General features: G+C 37.0%; 1 protein-coding gene and 1 long non-coding RNA gene across 4 annotated transcripts in view; one reads left to right on the top strand and one right to left on the bottom strand.

The window, feature by feature from the left end:
• LOC134749493 (uncharacterized) overlaps positions 1 to 22,002 on the bottom strand; it is a 124,261-nt gene extending 102,259 nt beyond the window's left edge. The window contains exon 1 of one of the 3 annotated variants that reach the window (XR_010128494.1): positions 21,949 to 22,002. This is a non-coding gene — a long non-coding RNA (uncharacterized LOC134749493). Of the gene's footprint in view, positions 1 to 4,258; positions 4,303 to 21,948 lie in introns of those variants that run through there. The other 2 variants (XR_010128496.1, XR_010128495.1) reach the window with 2 other exon arrangements.
• Positions 6,591 to 7,415, top strand: LOC134749390 (three prime repair exonuclease 2-like). Its single transcript, XM_063684309.1, has one exon. It carries the CDS (start codon positions 6,596 to 6,598, stop codon positions 7,412 to 7,414), a length of 819 nt encoding a protein of 272 aa, XP_063540379.1. The 5' UTR covers positions 6,591 to 6,595; the 3' UTR covers position 7,415.
• Positions 22,003 to 22,294: the final 292 nt, after the last annotated feature.

The raw sequence follows: 22,294 nt of genomic DNA, 5'->3' as shown, positions 1-22,294 counted from the left end.
TTTTAAATTGACATTGGCATTGTTTCACAATAGTCTATAGAATAGGTCTGTTGACTTTGTGGTACACAATCACTACACCTTTTAAACCAAAGTCCCCCGTTGCGTTTGCGTGTGTATGTTCGGAATAAACTCAAAAACTACTGAACGGATTTTCATGCGGTTTTCAACTATCAATAGTGATTCTCGAGGAAGGTTTAGGTGTAGCACTCAAAGCTCTTTATGCAAGTAGACTCCGGTTGGAGCAAAAGATTTGGAAACTTAGCAAAAGACAACTCCAAATCATAACAGGGGTGCTTACTGGCCGTTACGGGGTCAAAGGAACTGGCCAAGATGGGACACTCTGATAACATCGATTATCGTATGCGCAAGGGTCCCCGAAAACCATAAGATAAGATAAGGTTCAGGTATCATTTGTTACCCCGTGCGAAGCCGTGGCGGGTCGCTAGTACTACAAAAACATATATTCTTCCCATGTTGTAGAGCTCCAATTAAGGGATTTTGGAAATTTACTCTCTAAGCTGAGGGGATGAAAATTGTACAAGGTCAGTTTTATATATGTTTTCAATTACATGCTTAGAACTAATTAAGGCCGAGAAACTAGTAAATAAAAAATTTACCTGACGTAGCTCGTTGACAAGTATTTCCACCCTCGTCCTAAGTGCAAAGTTGGAAACTTAAAACAAACAGACTTCATAAGGACACGCTGCGGCTAAACCTATATGTGACGTCATTATGTACGTACCAGACAACGATCACTTGCTACTACTAGATAGAGCTGCGCCAGAATATTATGTAAAATAACCGAAGCTTTTAAAACACGACTTCAAAAAACTGTTCACATGACTGGATCTTCTCTTTTCTTCCTCTCATATTTATTAATAGAGTCTGTGCGGGAAGAGAAGTCGTAGAATATTTTAAGGGAACCAATACTATGACTCTTCTCTTTCCGCACATACTCTGTAATTTTATTTTTATTTTATTGGTTCAAAAAATTACACAGCATTACAGTAGGCACATGTAATCCTTTGATTATGAAAAATATGCTCGACGTGGTAAAAATGTCAACAGTTAAATAATGTTTCAAAGCCGCCAGGCGGGCCGTAAAACCTAACCGCGCACAACTGAACTCAGCCATTTCAGTTGTATTTATATTAATCTCTGTAAGCTCAAGTTCAGACACATGAGTCATCCCACGTCATCTCATTTTTATCCTTGAGCTCAATTTTATTAATATTCATTTTATTTGCGTAAGTCTAAAAAGGAAAGTGGAATTCAAATCGTGGCCGGAGCCCTAATTGGCATCAAGCCTGGATATGTCGATCAGCACGACCCTCCACGAGGCAGAGGACAGGGGCCGATGGAGAGAAGCCATTTCGAAACTTTTTCGAAGAAGTCACGATCCTCAGTAATGAGGGAACGGCGGAGGAGGAGGGAGGTAATCTCAAACGTGGACCCAACTGAACAGTACAGAACAAGTATTAAGTATTATCCATACTTTATTATTATAAATGCGAAAGTGTGTCTGTCTGTTACCTCTTCACGCTTAAACCGCTGAACCGATTTAGTTTAAAGGTATAGAGATAGTTTGAGGCCCGGGGAAGGACATAGGGAAGTTTTTATCCCAGAAGTCATTCTTTAAGGGGGTGAAAAGGGGGGTGGAAGTTTGTATGGGAATCGATAAAAAGCAGAATGAATAAAAAATAAGGTACCCAAATTACTAACTCCAAGCAGATGAAGTCGCGGGCAAAAGCTAGTAATAAATAATTGGTTAGCGCGAGTCGTCATTTATGCTAGTTAGAGAAGCCGCCCACACTAGCGTCTCCCAAGCGTCGGCGTTTAGTCAACTCTATGGCTGCTGCTCGACACAACGCCATTTTCCATAGCGCTCACCCCCCCCCCCCCCTAGACAAGACGCTAGTGTGGGGTGGCCCTTAGATCTAGTTACATCCAATTCAGTCGAACGATCAAACTCCGCAATGTAATAATAATAATAAATTCATTTATTTCAGATACATGATCCATAATTACAACTATTTACACAAACAACAATCATCAATAAAATTAGAAAAAAAAAGAAAACATTAAAATTCAAATCAATAAAATCTAAAATTAACACTAATATCATAAAACTAACGATTCAGTTAGACGCCCTGTGCAGCTTATCCCAGTGAAGCTGGAAAGGGCCGTCTAGGCGCTCTGCCACCGTCTGAAGGAAAACGAAACGAAACTCGTCGTCGTCTAATGAAACTCGCATGCGAGTATTCACACCGTCTAAATCAGCCTTAAGGGATCTAACGAGTAGTCATCTATGACTAGACACCTCGACGGTCACAGGTTCCAGCTTACCTACACTACCACAATATCGTACAGCTAAGTAAGACCTTATGTCCAAGTAGCAAGGTGGGTTTTTGTATAAACTTCGTGTAATGCTAAAGTTGTAGGTTTAGCGATAATCCAGCAAGCCAGGGTTGTCGCGGTTTATTAAATTTAATTAAAGTTTGTGAATTACTGGCTAAGTTTTGGGCAATAAATATGCAAGTGAGATGTAAGAAATGATACTGGCTTAAAAATATTGTGATTATGTTAATTTGTTGTGTAATTAGATAGTCGTATATTATCCACACCTATAATGCGGCATTTTGAGTGTATCATAACCGCTACTAGGTGATAGTTATTGTTTTACTGCTGTCTGTTTTTGTTACACTAACACCTAGTTTTTAATCTTTGTTACTAACCTTGTCCTTTAAATAAATAAATTCGGATCGGTTGATCAGTGTTATTTTATTCTACTTAATGTTATGTTCTTATGCCGTCAGCCCGTCATATTGTATCTTTTTTGTATTAGTTTGTGTAAATTCTGTGTAATTAATTTTTCGCCATATTTTATGTTTCTTTCGTTTTGTCTGTTACCTTCCGTGATTCTCATTTGATGGTCTCATCGGAAGATCAGCGCTAGAAGTCGCCAGCAGCATGGTGAGATGGGGCCATTTCGTGACACTTTATTTTCACTATGTTCTTTTAATGTATGTCTATTGTCTATGTGTTTACGAATAAAAACTATTCTATTCTAATTGAAATTGAATTATGCATATTAGTATCTTTATAATTCCTATGTATGATGTATGTTCTTGGGGCTTAAAATTTAAGTCACTTACGTGACATCCCTAAGTTGTTGTCATTACATTAAAAAGCTAGTGACTGAACAAGTCTGCCGGCACATAATATAAGTTCGCGTCTTACACACGATGTATAACACAAAATATACAGGGTGGCACCATACTCATACTAGTATAGTTTAGCTAGCAGTGTACCGGAGAGACTTATGTTTTGCTTGACCGGTCAATTCGAACAACGTGATAATTATGAAATAAAACTATGAAAACGGATCGTATATTGAATTTATAATACATCCCGACGTTTCGAACCCTTTACAGCGTTCGTGGTGGTGGTGGTGGCGTTTGTAGTTTTTCCTCAGTCACCCGTTGACCACGAATGCTGTAAAGGGTTCGAAACGTCGGGATTATAAATTCAATATACGCGATATAATCCGTTCTCATAGTTTTATTTCATGAGTAACTATCGCGGTAACAGAAGACAATATAACGTGATAATTACTAGATACGAGAACAATACGAGATCTAATAGATTCGTTATAGTTTTGTTATCAACTAGTTATCTTTTTGCAGTTCGATTCGAGAAACCAAATTGTCATTTCACGCTACAATTATTGTGACGTTTTGGGATATCCTTATCCATTAGATATCTACTGGATGTCTAAGTAATATCTTAAAGAGATCGTTCAAGAGGACATTCGGAATCGCGGAAATGTCAAATTTGACATCACTTTCTTAAATATCTCGTTATCGTTTCTGTTTCATATCTACTTAATATCTAGTTCATTGTTCGAATTGGCCCGTAAGTCGCTGTAGTTACTAGCTGTTCAATTTTATGTATATTTATGTTTGTTAAGTCTAGTTATTTTTTATTATGATATTGCCTTATTGGATACATACTAGTTATGTTAGGTATTCAGTTTTAAGATTGTTAGCGTGTACGTCAAGAAACTGCTAAGCTTAGTTAAACTGTCGTTATTCATAAACGCCTGTCAAGCTTAACATACCCTTTCTTTTATATACTACGTTGGTGGCAAACAAGCATACGGCCCGCCTAATGGTAAGTAGTTACCGTAGTCTATTGACGCCTGCAACTGCAAATGTAACACCTCTTACATGGGCGTTGCAGATCCTACCACACGCACAACACCCTCGTTGAGCTCTGGCAACCTTACCGGCAGAAACACAATACTATGAGTAGGGTCTATAGTGTTATTTGGCTGCGGTTTTCTGTAAGATGGAGGTACTACCCCGGTTGGGTTCTGCTCTAGATATGGAATGACATCCGCTGTTGTGCTCTACCACACTAGGGTCCCTTGCACCATTCCACTAACCCTGGGTTAACCGGTTAAACCCGGAGTTACCATGGTTGCCAGTACAAATTGACACTGCAATTAACGGTTTAACCGGTCAACCCCGGGTCAGTGGGATGGTGCAAGTGGCGCTAAGCGAGATGACATTTACAGTGCCCATACCTTTCTTGTGGACATAGTTTAAGGACATACCCGGGTCCAAATATTAGCCCTTGATAATCGTTTGTATTTTTTTTTTTTTTTTTTTTTTTTTTTTATGAAATAGGAGGCAAACGAGCAGACGGATCACCTGATGGTAAGCGATTATCGCCGCCCATTTATCCGTCATTTTGACATTGGCATTTCTTAGAAAGGGACAAATTTTCATAGAGGTTCTACTTTCACTTTTAATTTCATAATTTCATTATTTATTTTAATTCTATTTTAATTGTAATTTTTTATTTAAACAATGCTATAATTTTAATTCTAATTTTAAATTTTATATCTAAGTTTTTTAAAGTTGATTGTATTTTAATTTTAATTCTTATTTTAATTTTAATTTTAATATTTTAATATTTGATATGTAAATTGTATATGGATTCCGAATTGTCCGAAATAAATGAATTTTATTTTATTTTAATTTTTTTAATTTGTAGTCACGGCTCATCATAATTTGATCATGTTTCCGAGCCACCCTGTATATACAAGTTATACAACATACAATATACACCGTGTAGCTTGTATACCGCGCACGCCGAAAACCGGCGCGGACGGGGATTAAACAGAATTATGTGCTGAGAATATTCTCACCTATGAGAATATTGTGGAAATTCTGGGATTATTTTAGATAAGAGCACAGCAGCAAATGAAGCCATTGCTAGTTATTACACTGGCATAGGTATGTTTCTGTACTTGTATATAGTAGTCCGCATCAATAGTAACGGAGAGAACAACCTACTACCTTTACTCAATCGGTAAACAATTAATAAATTAAGATTTTAACCAATTATGTATTATAACATATTATAAATGAAATTTTGTTTATTATATATAAATTTAATTATTTTATTGTCGACGTTAAATGGTTTCTAACCTAGTTAAAATGAAGAATATGTATTTTTGAATTTCTTAATATTTTCCACTATCAAGACGTGTCATGTTGCATTTTTTTTTTTATACCACGTCGGTGGCAATCAAGCATACGGCCCGCCTGATGGTAAGCAGTTACCGTAGCCTATGAACGCCTGCAACACCAGAGATATTACACGCGCGTTGCCGACCCTTTAAAAACCTGTACACTCCTTTTTTGAAGAACCCCATGCATGCAATATAAATAAAAATAAATTTATATGTTGAAATATTATTGCTTTAGTATTAAGTTTTAGTTAATAAGTACATTGCTATATACCCTAACAGGGTTCATGTGAACACTTTAGCTGTAAAATGCTCTTTGTAAGACCTTATGTAACACATGATTATAAATGCAATAAATGAATTATGAATTAACCCGCTAACATATCTGCCTCCCTCTTATTGTATTGCAAAACGAGACATATCTCCACAGTTAGATTATTTATTAAATGTAACAAAAACAATATAAATTTACCAAAACGAAAATAAGACTAAATTAACGAAAGATATCTACCATGAGGTTAAAAACGGCCATCGCGATAGCACCTTCATTAATTTCTGCTGTTAGTTCATACTGTTAATAATATTATTATAATAAGTTAGCCTGTGTACGTCCCACTGCTGGGCACAGGCCTTCTCTCATGCGCGAGAGGGCTTGGGCTATAGTCCCCACGCTAGCCCAATGCGGATTGGGGACTTACACCTTTGAATTTCTTCGCAGATGTATGCAGGTTTCCTCACGATGTTTTCCTTCACCGAATAACTAGTGGTAAATATCAAATGATATTTCATACATAGGTTCCGAAAAACTCATTGGTACGAGCCGGGGTTTGAACGCGCGACCTCCGGATTGAAAGTCGCACGTTCTTACCGCTAGGCCACCAGCGCTTTAAAAAGTCACTAGCTGCCATTAACTGATAGCTGTTATGCGTCTCCACTCTTAGATTGAATCTAATATAATGAGGTTGTATACATGCATAAGACGTACAATCAGTTGGATGAGTAAGTACTTCACCTTAGTTCGATCAAAGGACAGATACTTGCATCGCTGCATTGATAATGCTATCATTATCAGTTGCAATTATGGCTCCGATAGCTACATACGTGTTTCTAGACCTCGGTACTACCGGTAAAGACCCTAAAGTGGACGAAATAACAGAATTAGCCATGGTGGCGGTGAATCGTCAACACCTTCTTGATACGAGTGATTCGAAGTCTAAGAAGCTCAGGGTTCAAAACAAGTTGATACGCTGCTTCAAAGTTGACAGGAAAATGACTTATTATGCGAAATCTAACGGCCGAGGCGGCTTTAAAAACGAAGATCTCCAACACGAGTGTTACTTCGACAAATCTAGTTTTCCTATGATCGATAATTTCCTCAATACTCTGAAGAAACCTGTGTGCTTGATTGCGCACAACGGTGGGAACTTTGATTTCCCTATATTGAAGAGGTATTTCACTAAACTCGGTGTCAAATTTTCGGATGCTAACCTCATGTACACTGATACATTACTGGCGTTCTCTGACATTATAGAGAACACAACAGCATATGAGGAGGCTGGAACATCAAGCGGCAATGACTTGAACGAAAGCCCCCCTAAAAGGCAATGTATTGCACGAGGAAGAGTCCGACTCCATGCAAAATACCGCAAATATCCGAACACGCGCTTAAAACACGATAATCCTGAAGAATCGTACAAGCTGACATATGTATACAAACGATTGTTGAATAAATCCCCTAGGAAAGCACATCAAGGTGCAGCGGACTGTGACTTGATGTTGAAGATCGCAGAGCATCTTGGTCGAAAGTTTGTAAAATGGATTGATGATGATAAATATAATCTTTGTCGCTTCCCTGCCGACGTACGTGACCCGTAGTATTTCTGATTTAATGAGAATACTGGACCATCGGACTCAAATCGAAATAAAAAACTCGACAACGTAATAAATGTAGAATAATTTAAGTTACAATGGTTGCTAACAACTTTAAATTGTTGTACGTCTAAATACGAATACGAAAAAAGTGATGAGAAATAGAGGTTTTTTTAAATACTAATAAAATGACAGTCAAAATATGTCTAATACGTCGATTTTATTTCACAACATTGCGTCTGATTGTTGCCACATTTCTCGTTATGACAGAAGATTTTTGAGTAAATATGCTACTACTAATAAAGCATAACCCAAAACTGCGATACGTGATTCCTTTTTTTTTTAAATAAAGAATACACCAATTATAAATTCATTTCAAACTCAAGAGCTAATTTGACTTCATTTGTGAGTATTTTTTAATTGCGATTTAAGGGATTCCCCTCAGCGATATCAATAACGTAAAAAATATCCAGTGACACCGTACGTAGTGATATAAATAAATATGAATATTTAACATATTTGGATCAACTAAGCAGAAACATTGTTGTATATTATCATAATCTAATCTAGCTTGTACCTAGATTTAAATGAGATCATACATTATCTATCTGCTTGATTGATATCTGTATTAGCTATGAATAACTTTTGATAATATACCTATCTTTATATCCAATCTTTTGTTTTTTACAAACAAACAAACATGTGATACTGCTTATAATGATTATGTGAACTTAAAATTACCATGTTTAAGCAAATAAATAATTATCTTATCTTATCTTACTTTACTTTACAGGTACCTTTATTTATTTATAAATTAAAGCAGAAATGGAACAATTTACACCTCCGGCAGGATTAGAACCTGCGACCATTGTAACACCGGTCCATTCGCTTCTGTCAACAGAGCCACGGAGGCCTATCAGATGTGTGATACGTATAAATATACATATATATAAATACATAAAAATGCCAGCTGTAAGGAAAAGGAAGCAGATAAAAGTATTACGGGGCAGATAAAAAGTGAAGTTTAACGAGTTTCTAGAAGGAACTATTCAACTATTTTCATATTAGTAGTTGAAGGTTTCAACTATTCTCATATTAGTAGTTGTAGGTTTCAACTATTTTCATATTAGTAGATACATTGCTTAATACTAAAAGTAATTACTACAATACAAGCTATAGAATACGGAATAACTACAGAACCACAAGATCAAAACCACAACAAATTGCTAAATCAGAATCTCATAGCCTTTTCGTAAGTATGCAAGCGTCCTCACAAGTCCCTGCATCCTCAGAAAGTCCTTTGAGTCTGGTATCCTGACTTCGTTAGCTTCTTGTCTCCGCTTTTTGCTGCAGTTCGTCGTTTAAAGATTTTTAAAGATTTGCTTAGACGGCGTTTGAGGTTTTGCGGGTTAAATTTTAACGTTTTAAAGTGCAACGGAGTCTTAAGTGAGTCCTTTTAAGTTTGCCTGTGGGAGATATGCTAAATTGTGTTTAGAAAAAGTTGGGGGAAGGGGAATTTATTCAATGTTGTGGTTTATACTTAGACATTCTTACACATCATTTTTGTATTCACTGTCAACGAGTAAGTTTCAGTACCACATTTGGTAAAGGGGTAGGCTGGTAACCCTGAGTCGCAAGTTCAAGTCTTGCCCGAGACAGTGACACTTTTCCTTTATTCCTGAGCATCCTTACACATCATCGATAGATAGATAGATAAAACGTTTATAAACACACAATTTTATAAATAGGTACATTGCAATCAGAACAAAACTAAAATACTTATATATGTAGTAAATTAAATTAACAAAAATGTTTTTACTTAAACGCGAAAAATGATTTTTTAGTAATTAGCTGTACGCTGTGTGTATTGCAGCAACAACAAAAGGGTTCCGACTCAGCTATACGCTCCACTCTATTGAGCAAAGCACTGATATTCTGCCGGAGCCCAGATCACGTTACAGTTGGCTAAATATGACGGTGATAAGTATACCGTACTGTAAAAAATGTGTAGTTTAGTGGTGTTACAACGTTCTGAAATAAAATACATAAATAATACAGAAAATAAGCATAAACAAAGAACATCGAATACCTACCTACGCTAATTTTGAATTATATAGGTATTGCAGCAGTCATTTCAGTACAATTTATTTAGGTACATTATATTTTTTACTAAGCAGAAATTTAAAATTATAATATCTTGCTGCGGCGTTTTTGGTTTAATCAAATAATCATTCATCAACCAAGGAATAATTTAAGTCAACTTCTCATGGTTCAATTCACTTCAACGGCAAAATTGGCCACATCGCCGTCATATTTCTCTTTCGTATAATTCGTATGATAATACAGAGAAACCTCACAGGTCTCTGACAGTGAATTTTGCCGCGACAGCCACTTTTTGTCCAATATAACTTGAACTTGGTAATATAAGCTAAACTTTTATGCCTCTATACATAAACGACTGTTAACTAACAAGCCGTTGCGAATTGTTTGTCCCTATCTGTCATTTTGACTTTTGAGTTTGTTAGAAAGAGACAAAATTTAAAAAAAGATTTGTTATGTTTTACGAATAAGGGGGATATACCTGTCAAGCAAATCTTGTCAGTAGAAAAAGGCGGCAAATTTAAAAAATGCAGGCGCGAAGGGTTATCGTCTTATAGAAAATTTGAGATTTTTTTTATAAGGTACTATGTTACTTAAGAAGAATTATTATTTTTTGTCCATTCTTTCGATTGGCATCATAAAAATTGGGTATTTTTTTTTTACATTTGTCGGTTTGATTCCCAGACGAAACAAGTAAATTTAGAAAATCTGAATGCACTATTACAAACTTTTAAAAATAACAATCTTTTTTCAGTAAAAAATACCTTATCTACGATATTTAAGATACTTTCCCTTCATGTTGCATAGTCTTGGGACGCCCTGTATTTCTGTCCCGCTCATGATCACACTGTCAATCGCGCGTGCAACAGAGATAGGAACAGGCGGGTCAATCTACAAAATTATTCGCGCTTAGCGTCCTTTACTTTAGCATGCAAAAGGAGGCGTATTCTGATTGTAATAGTGTTTTGTGTCAAAAGCGACATTTCATCCAGAAACGTCACTCGTGACACTGACATAGCATAACCATATTAGATCGTGATCAAGTTCATATCCTGTTATTACAAAACAGGGACTTCCGATTCGAGCGTCATCTTGATGGTTATAGCCGCGTCATTAATTGCTTTGTTTTTGGCTCATTAATATTAATATTGTTTAAAGTGTAATATCGAAAGCTTATTAAACAGTAAACTGTGGTAGTGTGCAGTGAATGGAGAATTAATCTTGAAGCGCGTTTAACCACCATTTTGGAGTCAACGGCCGGTAGTCCACGCGTGCGCGTAAAGTCCAGCTATCGCTTTGCAAGAGCTAATAAAATCACCGTACGCTGTCTTGTACTAACCGTACAATTTTAGTCGTATTTAAAGCTCCTAAGACGTTGATACTGGACTGAAGCCATATAATTTTAAAAGAATTAATTAATGAATGAATTAAATACAAAACAGAACACACCTCCAGCACTCGTAGTACCTCCGAGCTGAATAGGTTTAGAAAAAAAATCGTGTTTGGTACAAGCTTTTATCGCTGGCTGTACTTTTCTTTCCACAAGCAACTAATACTCATCGAGACAATTCTAAAAACCGCAAACACAATTAATTAATTAGGTTGCGTTGTTTTATCACAGAGTTCCTATGGCCACCATCAGATCATCAGATCAGCTTGATGGCACAGAATAACTAATAGTAATGGTACCATAATATTGTATTGTTACCTGACTTACATACGTATGCAAATTTTCAGCTTTATTGGAAGTCGGGAAGTGGGTCAAATTTAACTCTCAAGATTTGACCCGTACATACATAGGTACATTGCAAGTTAAATAAAAGCTTGTAAAATTAATTTGATCTGTTTCATAGTTAGATTTGTATTAGTTGGTCAAAGACGATGCGGGTGGTAAGATTTGCGAATAATAGAGGCCAGGACTACGCTGAGTACGTTCGGCCGTTCGCAACGCCCATTGCCCAAAAAGGGTCCATTTCTACCCCAATATCGGGAGTGGTTCCACTAAAGTACTTGGGGCATTTTTTCGAAAATATTCTTATGAGTGAATCAGCTGTAGAAACGCTCAAGTACGATTTTTCTTGAAGAAAGATCCAATTTCACTTAAAGTTTATTTATTTTGCAGTATGCGGTGGTCGTGAATGGTGTCAAAACTTCAAAATGGACTCAAAAATTGTGGTTGAGTTTATGAATGAACTGTAAAAGCTCTCTGATTGTGCGATACCTTTCGTCTCTGAAAATGATCTTAATGAGTCCAAACAATAGATAGCTAACGTTACACATTAGGTATATAGTCCGACAAGAAATTGTAGAAAATAAATGAGGGCGCCACTACCTACGTCACTCACATTTTTGACGTAAAATGCTTAAACATGGCAACAATTTAGTAGGATTTTTTTTAGTTCCATTTTATTTAATTTCTACTATTTTGTGTCGCACTATCCGTAAAGACATTTGCTTCATAGCGACATGTTTTTCTATTTCAATTTTATTTCAAAAATAAGATTTTTATATACTCTGGGAAGCCTGCTTTGTCAGTAACTAGAAAAAGGCGGCAAATTAAAAAAATAAAACTGTAGGCGCGAAGATCGTATTTCATATAAAAATAATTAATGTCATTAACGGGTCTAACGCAATTACGTTAGACCAGTTAATGACATTAATTATGTGTACAAAACGCGACTTTAAAGTGTTAAATTTTCCTATACAAATTTTGAATTTCGCGCCATTCTCTACTGACAAAGTTGGCTTGCCAGAGAGGCATATATAGTTGGTGGTGGTCGGTGGTTGGTTGGTTGCAGAGGTGGTATAGTTGGTGGTGGTTGGTTGGTTGGTGGTTGGTTGGTTGGTGGTTGGTTGGTTGGTTAGTTGGTTGGTTGTTGGTCAAGTAAATCTTGTAAGTAGAAAAAGGCGGCAAATTAAAAAATGTAGGCGCGAAAGGGATTTCGTCCCATAGAAAAAATTTGAATTTCGCGCCTTTTTCTACTGACAAGATTTGCTTGACCAACTATATCTTCTTTTTAGTACAGTCGTTTTACACTGACAAAATTAGGTGTATTCTGAACTCTTCGAAAGTTGAGATGTTTGTCTATAAATATTATGTAATATTTGAAAGATCTAAGCCAAATATTTCAGTAGTTATCCCGAATAACTCTTGAGAATAAACTTCCGCCAGTATTTCTATTCAGGCTCAGATCGGTTAGTCAAACGTGATCTGATTACCCAGCAGTTCGCGCAAACAATTTTATGGCAACATTTATGAGCGTATACTCGAGGCCTGATACGCTGCCTTCATTCCAACCTATAAATTATAATCGAAAGGAGGCCTCTCGGATAGCCAAAAACGTGGAAATTATTGCGATACCCCGACCACCCCGACAGTGTTGCCCCGCGATATTTTATTTATACCTTTTACGAGTGATGCCTGCCATAAAAAAAGTTTTAGTGAGTGTTGTAAAAACGTCCTTTTTTGGAGCATAGCGCTGATAGGTCTGGGATGGAGTGTTTTATTAAATCAAGCGATTGTGGATCGTAAAAAATCTGTAAGTTTCGGTTTTCCCCATTATAAATCATGGGAGGCAGGGAAATAAAAAAAATAAAGGTAATTTTTCCGGTACGATTTTTCTCTGCGAAATAAAATGGCACCCCGCTTAATTATAAGGACGTTAGCAGGTACTTATGAGGATAACATTAAATTTGAAATAAATATCACAAGAAAAATTTGCTTACATTTATTCTTACCTTGGATACTACATAATTTTGTTTAAATTAGCGTGGTACTGAGAAAAGGTAAGGAATTTTCTACGAGTTTTTTGTTCCATACAACTGTGCGCTTTACGTGCTCAGCTCACTCCATACATCAGTTTCCTTAGGTATATACTTAATAAACAATAAGCTATATGGGAGCTATGGTAAAACGTATGTATGTATGTATATAATTTATTGTACAGTCGAGTTCATAAAATGTATACATTTCTTCACCTTAATCCATTGCAATAAGGTGAAAAAATGTATACATATTTATGAACTCGACTGTACATAGAAATAAAACACGAAAGCACAGTCACAGACACGAGCATAATACATATGTTCATATTATGTCAGAACGTATTATTAATAAGTTTATAACTGGCTCCAAAGTTAATGCTTATTAAGCTTAAATCGGATTAATCTAGTTTTTGCAAAGCTTGCTTGAAACAAATGTGTTTTTATCTATGTACCTACCAGTATGGAATTAGCACTCAGATTACTTATTTCTCTATTTCTCTATGATATAACTGAAATCTTTTAAAGTTATTGTTGTACGGTTTTCAGTATACGGCTTGTGATCATTGAAACTTACGACTAAGCTTTATTCCATTCCACCGAGAAAATAAAAATAATATAAAATCTTCGGTTTGTGCACATACAAATTCCGTGTTTTTAGAAATGTAAATAGTTTTTCTCTCTTTAAATTTATCTATACAAACTGAATAAATCTATTTTTGCAAATTGAACTTCAACCAAGGTCCTAAAGAGAGCACGCTTGATTTCACAGTCTGCGACGGAAAAGTATATTGAATTGATAAAATTGCGTTTCAATTTTATTTAGTTTAAGTCAAATGTATTGGTGACCGGCGATCTCGGAGTCAACCGTAGTTGTTTGATACCTACTTATTTTTATTTGTAGGTAAAAGAAAAAAGTAAAATGAAATAAAGGAGTCGCTTTTTTGCATGATAAGAATATCATGTTAGCAGAGTTTTTTTTATTCAGTCGAGATAGATTATATCAACATTCCTTCATTCCATTCCAATTTTTTGACTATTTAATTTTAATCATGATACTGTCAATAGTAATGTCAGTACAGTCCGACAAGAAATTGTAGAAAAAAAAGTGTGTGCGTGTAATTTTTACGCGCGATTGAAGTAAAATTTCTTATCGCTATGTTGGCACTTTGACGTGTGTTCTATTGTGCGTGTGTCACTACTGAGCGTTACTTCCGCCAGAAAAAAAATCTGAGTTACCCTCTACTCCCTCTAGCCTAAAGAAGTTTTACTTCAAAAAGTGGCAATACTGTAGTGTCGTCCCTTTCAAATTAATCTAAGACGGGACGACACTACAGTATTGCCACTTTTTAATTTATAATTTTTAATCTCATTATTATTTGTAGTATTTGGTCGGCATTAGTTAAATTGACATTCTGTCATTTTAACTGAGCAAAAAGTACGAGTATTTGCCTAGCTGTGAAATAAGTGCAAATTATGGGTCGCAGTAGGAATTAGTCCTTACCAAATAAAACACTTACCCGACCATAAATACCCTTGCAAACGCATCAACCAAACCGAGCCTAATTCATTTTAGAATTCCATTTTCAAATCGACGCCGTATTTTTTTAATGGCCTTTTTAATTTGGGCGTTTTCACAATCCTCAACCGTCCTAATGACCGACGCTAGGGCATCCTATATGAGTTTCGTGAGCGCAAAACACCTATGAATAAGCATGATTTACGAGGTTATAAATTTTCCGACCGGGACTTTGAACGGAGTGTTTCTCACGCCATATTTCAAAATAATGTCCTCGTGTTTAGGCTTTGAATGCTCGGATGGCGTACATATTGCAGTTGGTTTTTATTAAATTTTTAAGACGCTCCCTTCTGTAATTTGGGAATTAGAATGCGAACAGTTTATCTTGCATGTGTTCGATGTAAAGGGGCCGTGTTTTGTGTATGGTATTATCGAAGGGTTATGAAGCTGGGAGGATTTCAGGAGATTTTTATTGAACTGATAATGCCATGAAAGAGGCGTAGTGCAGATTTCTTTCTATATTGAAGGACTAATGTAAACAAGTATTAATTTCTTTTATTTTCTTAAGTTTATTTCAGATTTGTCATTACAAATCTAAATAGAGATAAATCAATAAAAGTCTGCAGAGATTTTGACAGCACACGCAGAGCAGGTGCTATTTTAAACGTCAAACTTCTATGAAATTATGACGTATAAATAACACTGGCACTGCGTGTACTATCAAAATGCAGACTTTTCTTGGTTAAACTCTATCGCTACTTACCTAATATTACGGTCATTCTTATATTCTATAACGTGTTGTTTTTTTATTAAGTTGGTCGCATGGAGACTATATAAAGGAGCCAAACCTCTATGTATGAAAAGTGTCCATCAAAAAACAGTAATTAGGCGGCGCCACCATACACCGAAATACTACCAAAAACAACCTACGTAATTTGGTCGGGTTATTTGTTGCCTTACATGGTTCATGTTATACTCATGTCCCAGAGCCTAACTAGCGCCACCGGAGAGATTAGGAACTATTATTTAAAGCTGAAAGCGGTTACTTTTACAACAATTCTGCCATAAGAGATTGCGATCCTTTCTATACCATCCATACTTTTATAGAATGCGTTCAAGTTGTCCCGCCATCTCTTTATGACCTCCACAGACCTTGCAAATCGCATGCGATTTTAGACGATTGCCGGCTTAATGCAACAAATTCAAGTAATCGATCAAATATCGCAATGTAACGCAAATTTAATGCAATTACCGGTAGTGTCTGTGGAGTCCTTTATTTGTTGGCATATTTAATTTATAACAACCGTAATCGTGCAGAAACAGAAAAAAGTGTTTGCGTGTAATCTTTACGCGCGATTGAAATAAAACTGACGTTTTTCGCTAATATCGCTATGTTGGCACTTTGACGTGTGTCCTATTGTGCGTGTATCACTACTGAGCGTTACTTCCGTCAGAAAAAAATCTGTTACCCTCTACCCCTCTAGTCGCGCCTAAAGAAGTTTTACTTAAAAAATACATAAATAATTTTAAACCACCGCATGACAGTGCTGAAATCTAGAATTCCCGCCAAAAGAGCTCATGCAAACGAGCCAAAGAAGATTTATTTACGTATGGAAATTTGATATTCTTTTTAAACTAGTTTCGTCTGCCAGATGGGCCAGATGCGCCTGGCTGTGTTTATCCCTGGGGATTTCCTCCGCATTTTAAATTATTTCTTTGTCAAATGAAGTCCCAACTTTGGTGTCTAGGTGTTTATACCCTCAGAAAACCATACAAATGATTTTATCCTGCGGCGAATGGACTAAACCCAAAACACACTATTAAGGCTGCGTTTCCACTAGAGATGTGCGAGGATGCGTAGCGAGGGATGTGTTTGTTAAGAACCACTACACTCTGAGCGAGGAAAATTAATGAAGTGATTCTATTGGTTCTTATCAAACACATCCCTCGCTACGCATCCTCGCAAATCTCTGGTGGAAGTGCAGCCTTAAACTATAATTTCAAAGAAGGTACTTTTCTTCAAATGACCAAACCACGCTGGTCCACTATATCCAATTGATTAAAATAACAATATTTCTAAAATTAGTATAGAAATTACCAGTAAATCGGTAAAATACCGATATTTCTCATAGGCACAGAATAAATAACAACCGTAAACCGTTAAATATGCACAGCAATCATATATTAAACGCGCATGCAGGTTGTATAATGAAAAGTGTATGAACGCGGATATATTTGAAAGAAAGAAAGAAAGAAAAGACATTTATTGTAAAGACCTTCTACAAACAGCGCCACCTCAGTTACAAAAAAGAACTTACTCACTAAACACTTAAAGCTAGGTACAATGGTAGTTATAGAAAAAGGAGTAAGGTAAGGGTATTTTTTGGCAGTTCGTTAGGGTTATTTAAGAAGAAAGTTTATTCTTTATCAAATTAGTATTAAAGCTAGGTTAAGTTATCTCATTATTTGTTAATTTCACTGTTGTCTCAGATGGCATTTCATAGTATTAAGTTTTATTAAAAATTTACATACAGGAAACTATAGGTCTACATTGTAATAAATTCTAGCTGTCAGCTTATTCACCTACATGTTTTATAAGACTGTTTCTAAATAAATAAAAATAGTACTACCGTACAGAAATGACACTTCCTACAAAACCGAAGTTTGACAGTGTTTGACAGCTATTTAGGGACGAATCGTGCTGTCCCTTACTAATATACGGCACTATCCCTTTCGGCTATGTAAGGTTGTCAAAATTCAAGTCATTATCTTGTCTGTGGTCGTGCATTGGTCGTGCACGCAAAGGGACCAACCCTAATTACTACACAACCAGTTGGCACAACCAGTTGTACCAACCCTAATAATGAGGGCTATCGTTTTTTTGCTCACCAGTTGGCGCCTCTGTTGATGGTGGTCCAAAAGACTATAGAACAGCTGTCAGTCATTGAAGTGACAAGTGACATCTGACATTTCGAACTATGGAAAAGACCACCATCTACACTAGCGCCCCTAGCGGCGAATTCATACGCGTTAGCCCTCATTGCTCGGAGCAATGCTGAGCCGAACGGAGCCAAGAATGCCCGAAAGCTAGTCCATAAAAAAATGAACTGATGACAGCCTATGAAGGCACCATCTTTCGACGCGATAGGTATAGTATTTTCGTCTCCACATTTTAATGTTTAACAATAACAACCATAGTACTTAAACGTAACTAACCGGATAAGTTTTTAATTTCTCCAGCTTAGGCCGTTTTATTGCCCGGGGCCCTTAAGCCGCCCTTTCAGAAAGGCCAATAATCTACAGGCTGCCCTTATTTGTGGAGGGACAAATTTGCCGGGCATTTATACAAAATCCGTACCTACATAAGTGTTTTTACAGTACATATGGTGCTACTTTCTCGCACTAGTGCGTCAAATAGCACTTTTCGTGCATATGTCGAAAGTTTAAAGGGTCATATGTACTGTAAAACGTTGTACGATACACGTGCGAATAGGTAATTCGCATCTCGTGTCGATTTAAAACACTCCCTGCGGTCGTGTTTTAATTTATCGCCACTCGTTTCGAATTTCCTCTTTTCCGCACTTGTATCGTAAATAACTATTATAGACGCGTTGTTAGAAGCAGAGTACTTTTTATTATTATTATGACTCAAATTGTTGGTTATATTTTTTAACACCTGTTACAACATATTGTTGATACCTGTAACACCATAGGAATTGCAAGTGTGATGCCGGCCTTTAAGATGGGAGTACGCTCTTTTCTTGAAGGTTTGAAGGTGGTAACGTTTCGAGAATACCGCGGGCGACAGTTCATTCCACAGTCTAGCTGTGCCAGGGAGTTTTTGGAGAAATGCACAATGGGGTTGGCCGGTCAAAGTAATGTAGTTTAGTCAAATACTGTATTATAATCATATTCCATAGATATCTTACTAGGATAATCAAGATAGAGATCTTACTAGGAATATGATTATAATACGTATTATACGGCATATAAGGAACTATACCTCCGCCGCACCGCCGCACTCCTACCTACAATTATTTCACTAAACTTAATCCAGTAATATAACTATATCACTAAACTAAAGACGTATTATAGTTATATTCCTAGTAAGAGTAATGAATTGCTTTCGTATACCCATGGTACGACATATATTTATATCCCTAGGGTTATAACTATATATCTATCGTACTGCGATATGTATACTTTTTTTTTTTTTTTTGACGGAGTGGGCGAATGCTGTTACGCACCGTCCCCCCGGCCACGAGAAGGCCATTGATGGGGGGTGTGTAGGACTCGCTGCTCCTGTCCCCTCTCAACTGGCGAGAGGGGAGGGAGAACCTGGCCCTATCCACTAAACCCACTCCGGCGTTTCGTATCCTCTCTGCCGTTTGTGGGGGCGCCATGGGATCGAGTACACTCTACCATGGGCGATATGTATACCTAAGACCTATGTAAGCATTCTGATTCTGATTCTAATATGCAAGTACGAGCGAGATACATAGAAAGTAAGTTACATTCTCGATAGCGTTTATGTCAGTGCCAAACTGGTGGTAGCAACACTTATGCCATCTATTTCAGTTATGGATGGTATAGGATGTCAATCTCTTATGGCAGAATTGTTTCAAAAGTGACCAGCTTTCAGCTGTAAATAATAGTTCCCAATCTCTCCGGTGGCGCTAGGTAGGCTCTGAGTATTGTAATATATAGGAGCCTCTATGACATGAACCATAGAGGTATAATAATGTAAAATGAAATGGGAGGGGCAACAAATAACCCGACCAAATTACGTAGGTTGTTTGTGGTATGTTGTCAGGAATGTTAAAACGTGTTTTTAATTTTGTCGCGTTGCGTATGTTCTGTCCCTCACGGTCGCACGGGCGCACATCTATATAAAATACTAGGTGTATGGTCTAGGTACTTCAGTGTATGGTGGCGCCGCCTATTTACTGTTTTTTGATGGACACTTTTCATTTCATAGAGATTGACATCCTTTCTATACCATCCATAATTTCAGTTCTCAAACATCCTGTACGCATCCTCTAAACGTAGATAATATTAATTACTTTCCACGCTCGCTTAACATCGACAAAGGCCAAGCTAAGCCAAACTGAGCCTTAATCCGCCGTAATAAGGGCCTCGTGTTTCAGGTTGACTTGTTTTGATTGAGTAAATCAATTGGCCCTTATAATGTAAGGGATCGTTGCTTCTTGAAGGGATTTACTAGTAGAAGTCGTGTTTTTCGGTTCTCGTTTAAGTATTCTGTCCCATAAAAAACCGGCCAAGTGCGAGTCGGACTTGCGCACGAAGGGTTCCGTACCATTACGGAAAAAAACATCAAAAAAATCACGTTTGTTGTATGGGAGCCCCATTTAAATATTTATATTATTCTGTTTTTAGTATTTGTTGTTATAGCGGCAACAGAAATACATCATCTGTGAAAATTTCAACTGTCTAGCTATCACGGTTCATGAGATACAGCCTGGTGACAGACAGACAGACGGACAGACGGACAGACGGACGGACAGACGGACAGCGGAGTCTTAGCAATAGGGTCCCGTTTTTACCCTTTGGGTACGGAACCCTAAAAAAAGGTGAAGGGACTGATTACCAGTCCAGTTTTTTTTTAGCGAGATAAGCATTGTCCCACTTTTATCGATTTGGGACCAGTGCGTCGGTAAATATAGGTAGAGTTAGACGAAGAAAACTCTGCAGCGATTTTGATAGCCAACGCAGTGCAAGTGTTATTTGTACGTCATAATTTCATAGAAGTTTGACGTTTAAAATAACACTTGCACTGCGTATACTAACAAAATCGCTGCAGACTTTTCTTGGTCTAACTCTAACAAATTAAAACCCCTATTGTAATTGTATTGTGTAATGTGATTTAATTCATCATTCATTCATTCTTCATGTATTATTTGTGTTTCCATGTTTAGGAATAGGTTCCAGGATTATTAAAATGCCGGGAAATCTCTACAGGTAGAATAAAGGAACGCCGGAACTTTGACCCTTTGGGATTCCTTCTTTGTGTACGATTGCCTACCATTTCAGTTATTCGTATTGTGTAATGAAATTTAAATTTAATTTTGTATTGTATTAGTCTTTAGTTTTCAAAACAAGGTTCGTGTTCTTCTCTCACTTTCACTAAGCGTAAGCGTGAGCGAGATGGATTGTGCGTGCTTGTGCGTGCTAGGGACCGCGGCTTATCATGTTTTGGATTTTTTTTAACCCTTAAGCATAATATTGCTCATTTTCAGAAATAAAACAAACTATTATTATATTTTCGCTTTCTAATAATATCACTCTATAATTAAATGAAATTAAATGAAAATGATAAAATTGTTTATTTTGGTTACAACATTTCCCAATTTACAATTTAGTTATGCTTGGAATCTCCTTGTAAATATTGTAAATACTTGTGACAGAAGACCCCGCTACTAACTATTAAGGGTTTATAAATAGTAACCGAACATATTAATTAGTACTCACGAACTTTAGCTAAAGTAAAGTTTAACATACATTTTATTTTACAATTAAGTAAAATTAAGTTTGAAAACAAAATTATATATAATGTTGAGAGATTGGTGCACTCAAAACAATTGAGTTTACAAAAATTGTGATAAAACGTGTATGTGTGTGATAATTATTATATGTTAATTATAACTATAGCGGCCAATAATAATAATGGGACTGGGCTGGTCATGTCTGCCGAATGCCGGATGACTTGTGGGCCAAGTTAACCACGGAGTGGGAGCCCCACGAGTCTAACCGGGGATCCGGCAGACCTCGTCGGCGATGGCGGGATAACTTGGACTCCTTCTTGACAGGCGGGCCAGATATAGCATTAAACAGAGACTAGTGGAAAAAGAGGGGGGAGGCCTTTGCCCAGCAGTGGGACACAGTGGGCTCTGAATAATATAATAACTATAAAGCGCAGTGCGTGCAAGGTGTCAAACACAAAACACGATTAAAACTGTAACTTAAAGTGCAGTGCTTCCAGTCAGCATAACATATTGTTCAAATCAGAATCAGCCTGATTTTTTTAATACTACGTCGCTGGCAAACAAGCATACGGCCTGATGGTAAGTAGTCTCCGTAGCATATGTACACCTGCAACTCCGGAGGTTACATGTGCGTTGTCGACCCCAACACTCCGCACCCTCGTTGAGCTCTGGCAACCTTACTCACTGGCAGGAACACAATACTATAAGTAATGTAACCGTAAAGGCTTTAAGATCAAGTTTCCTCAGTCACCACACGACAATAAACTAGCCATTGCGTTATTCAAATAGCAAACAAGAAAGCGTGTTCGTGTGCCCAAACCCGAATGCGGGTAGTTTACACTGGGCGTACCTGCAATATCCGCCAGTAGCTCATATCCGCTCAAGCGCCGCTTTACGTTGCAGCGCGGGGCATAAGCGAAAGCGTTTCATGTAAAAAAAAGTCTTAAGCGAGGTTTAGACTAGCAAGAACTTGCATGCAATTTACGTTACATTGCTGACTAC

This window comes from Cydia strobilella, chromosome 18, assembly GCF_947568885.1.
Source record: "Cydia strobilella chromosome 18, ilCydStro3.1, whole genome shotgun sequence".
NCBI classification, from domain to species: Eukaryota; Metazoa; Arthropoda; class Insecta; order Lepidoptera; family Tortricidae; genus Cydia; species Cydia strobilella.
The sequence above is the reverse complement of the archived record's forward strand: the minus strand, read 5'-3'. Positions and strand labels throughout refer to the sequence as shown.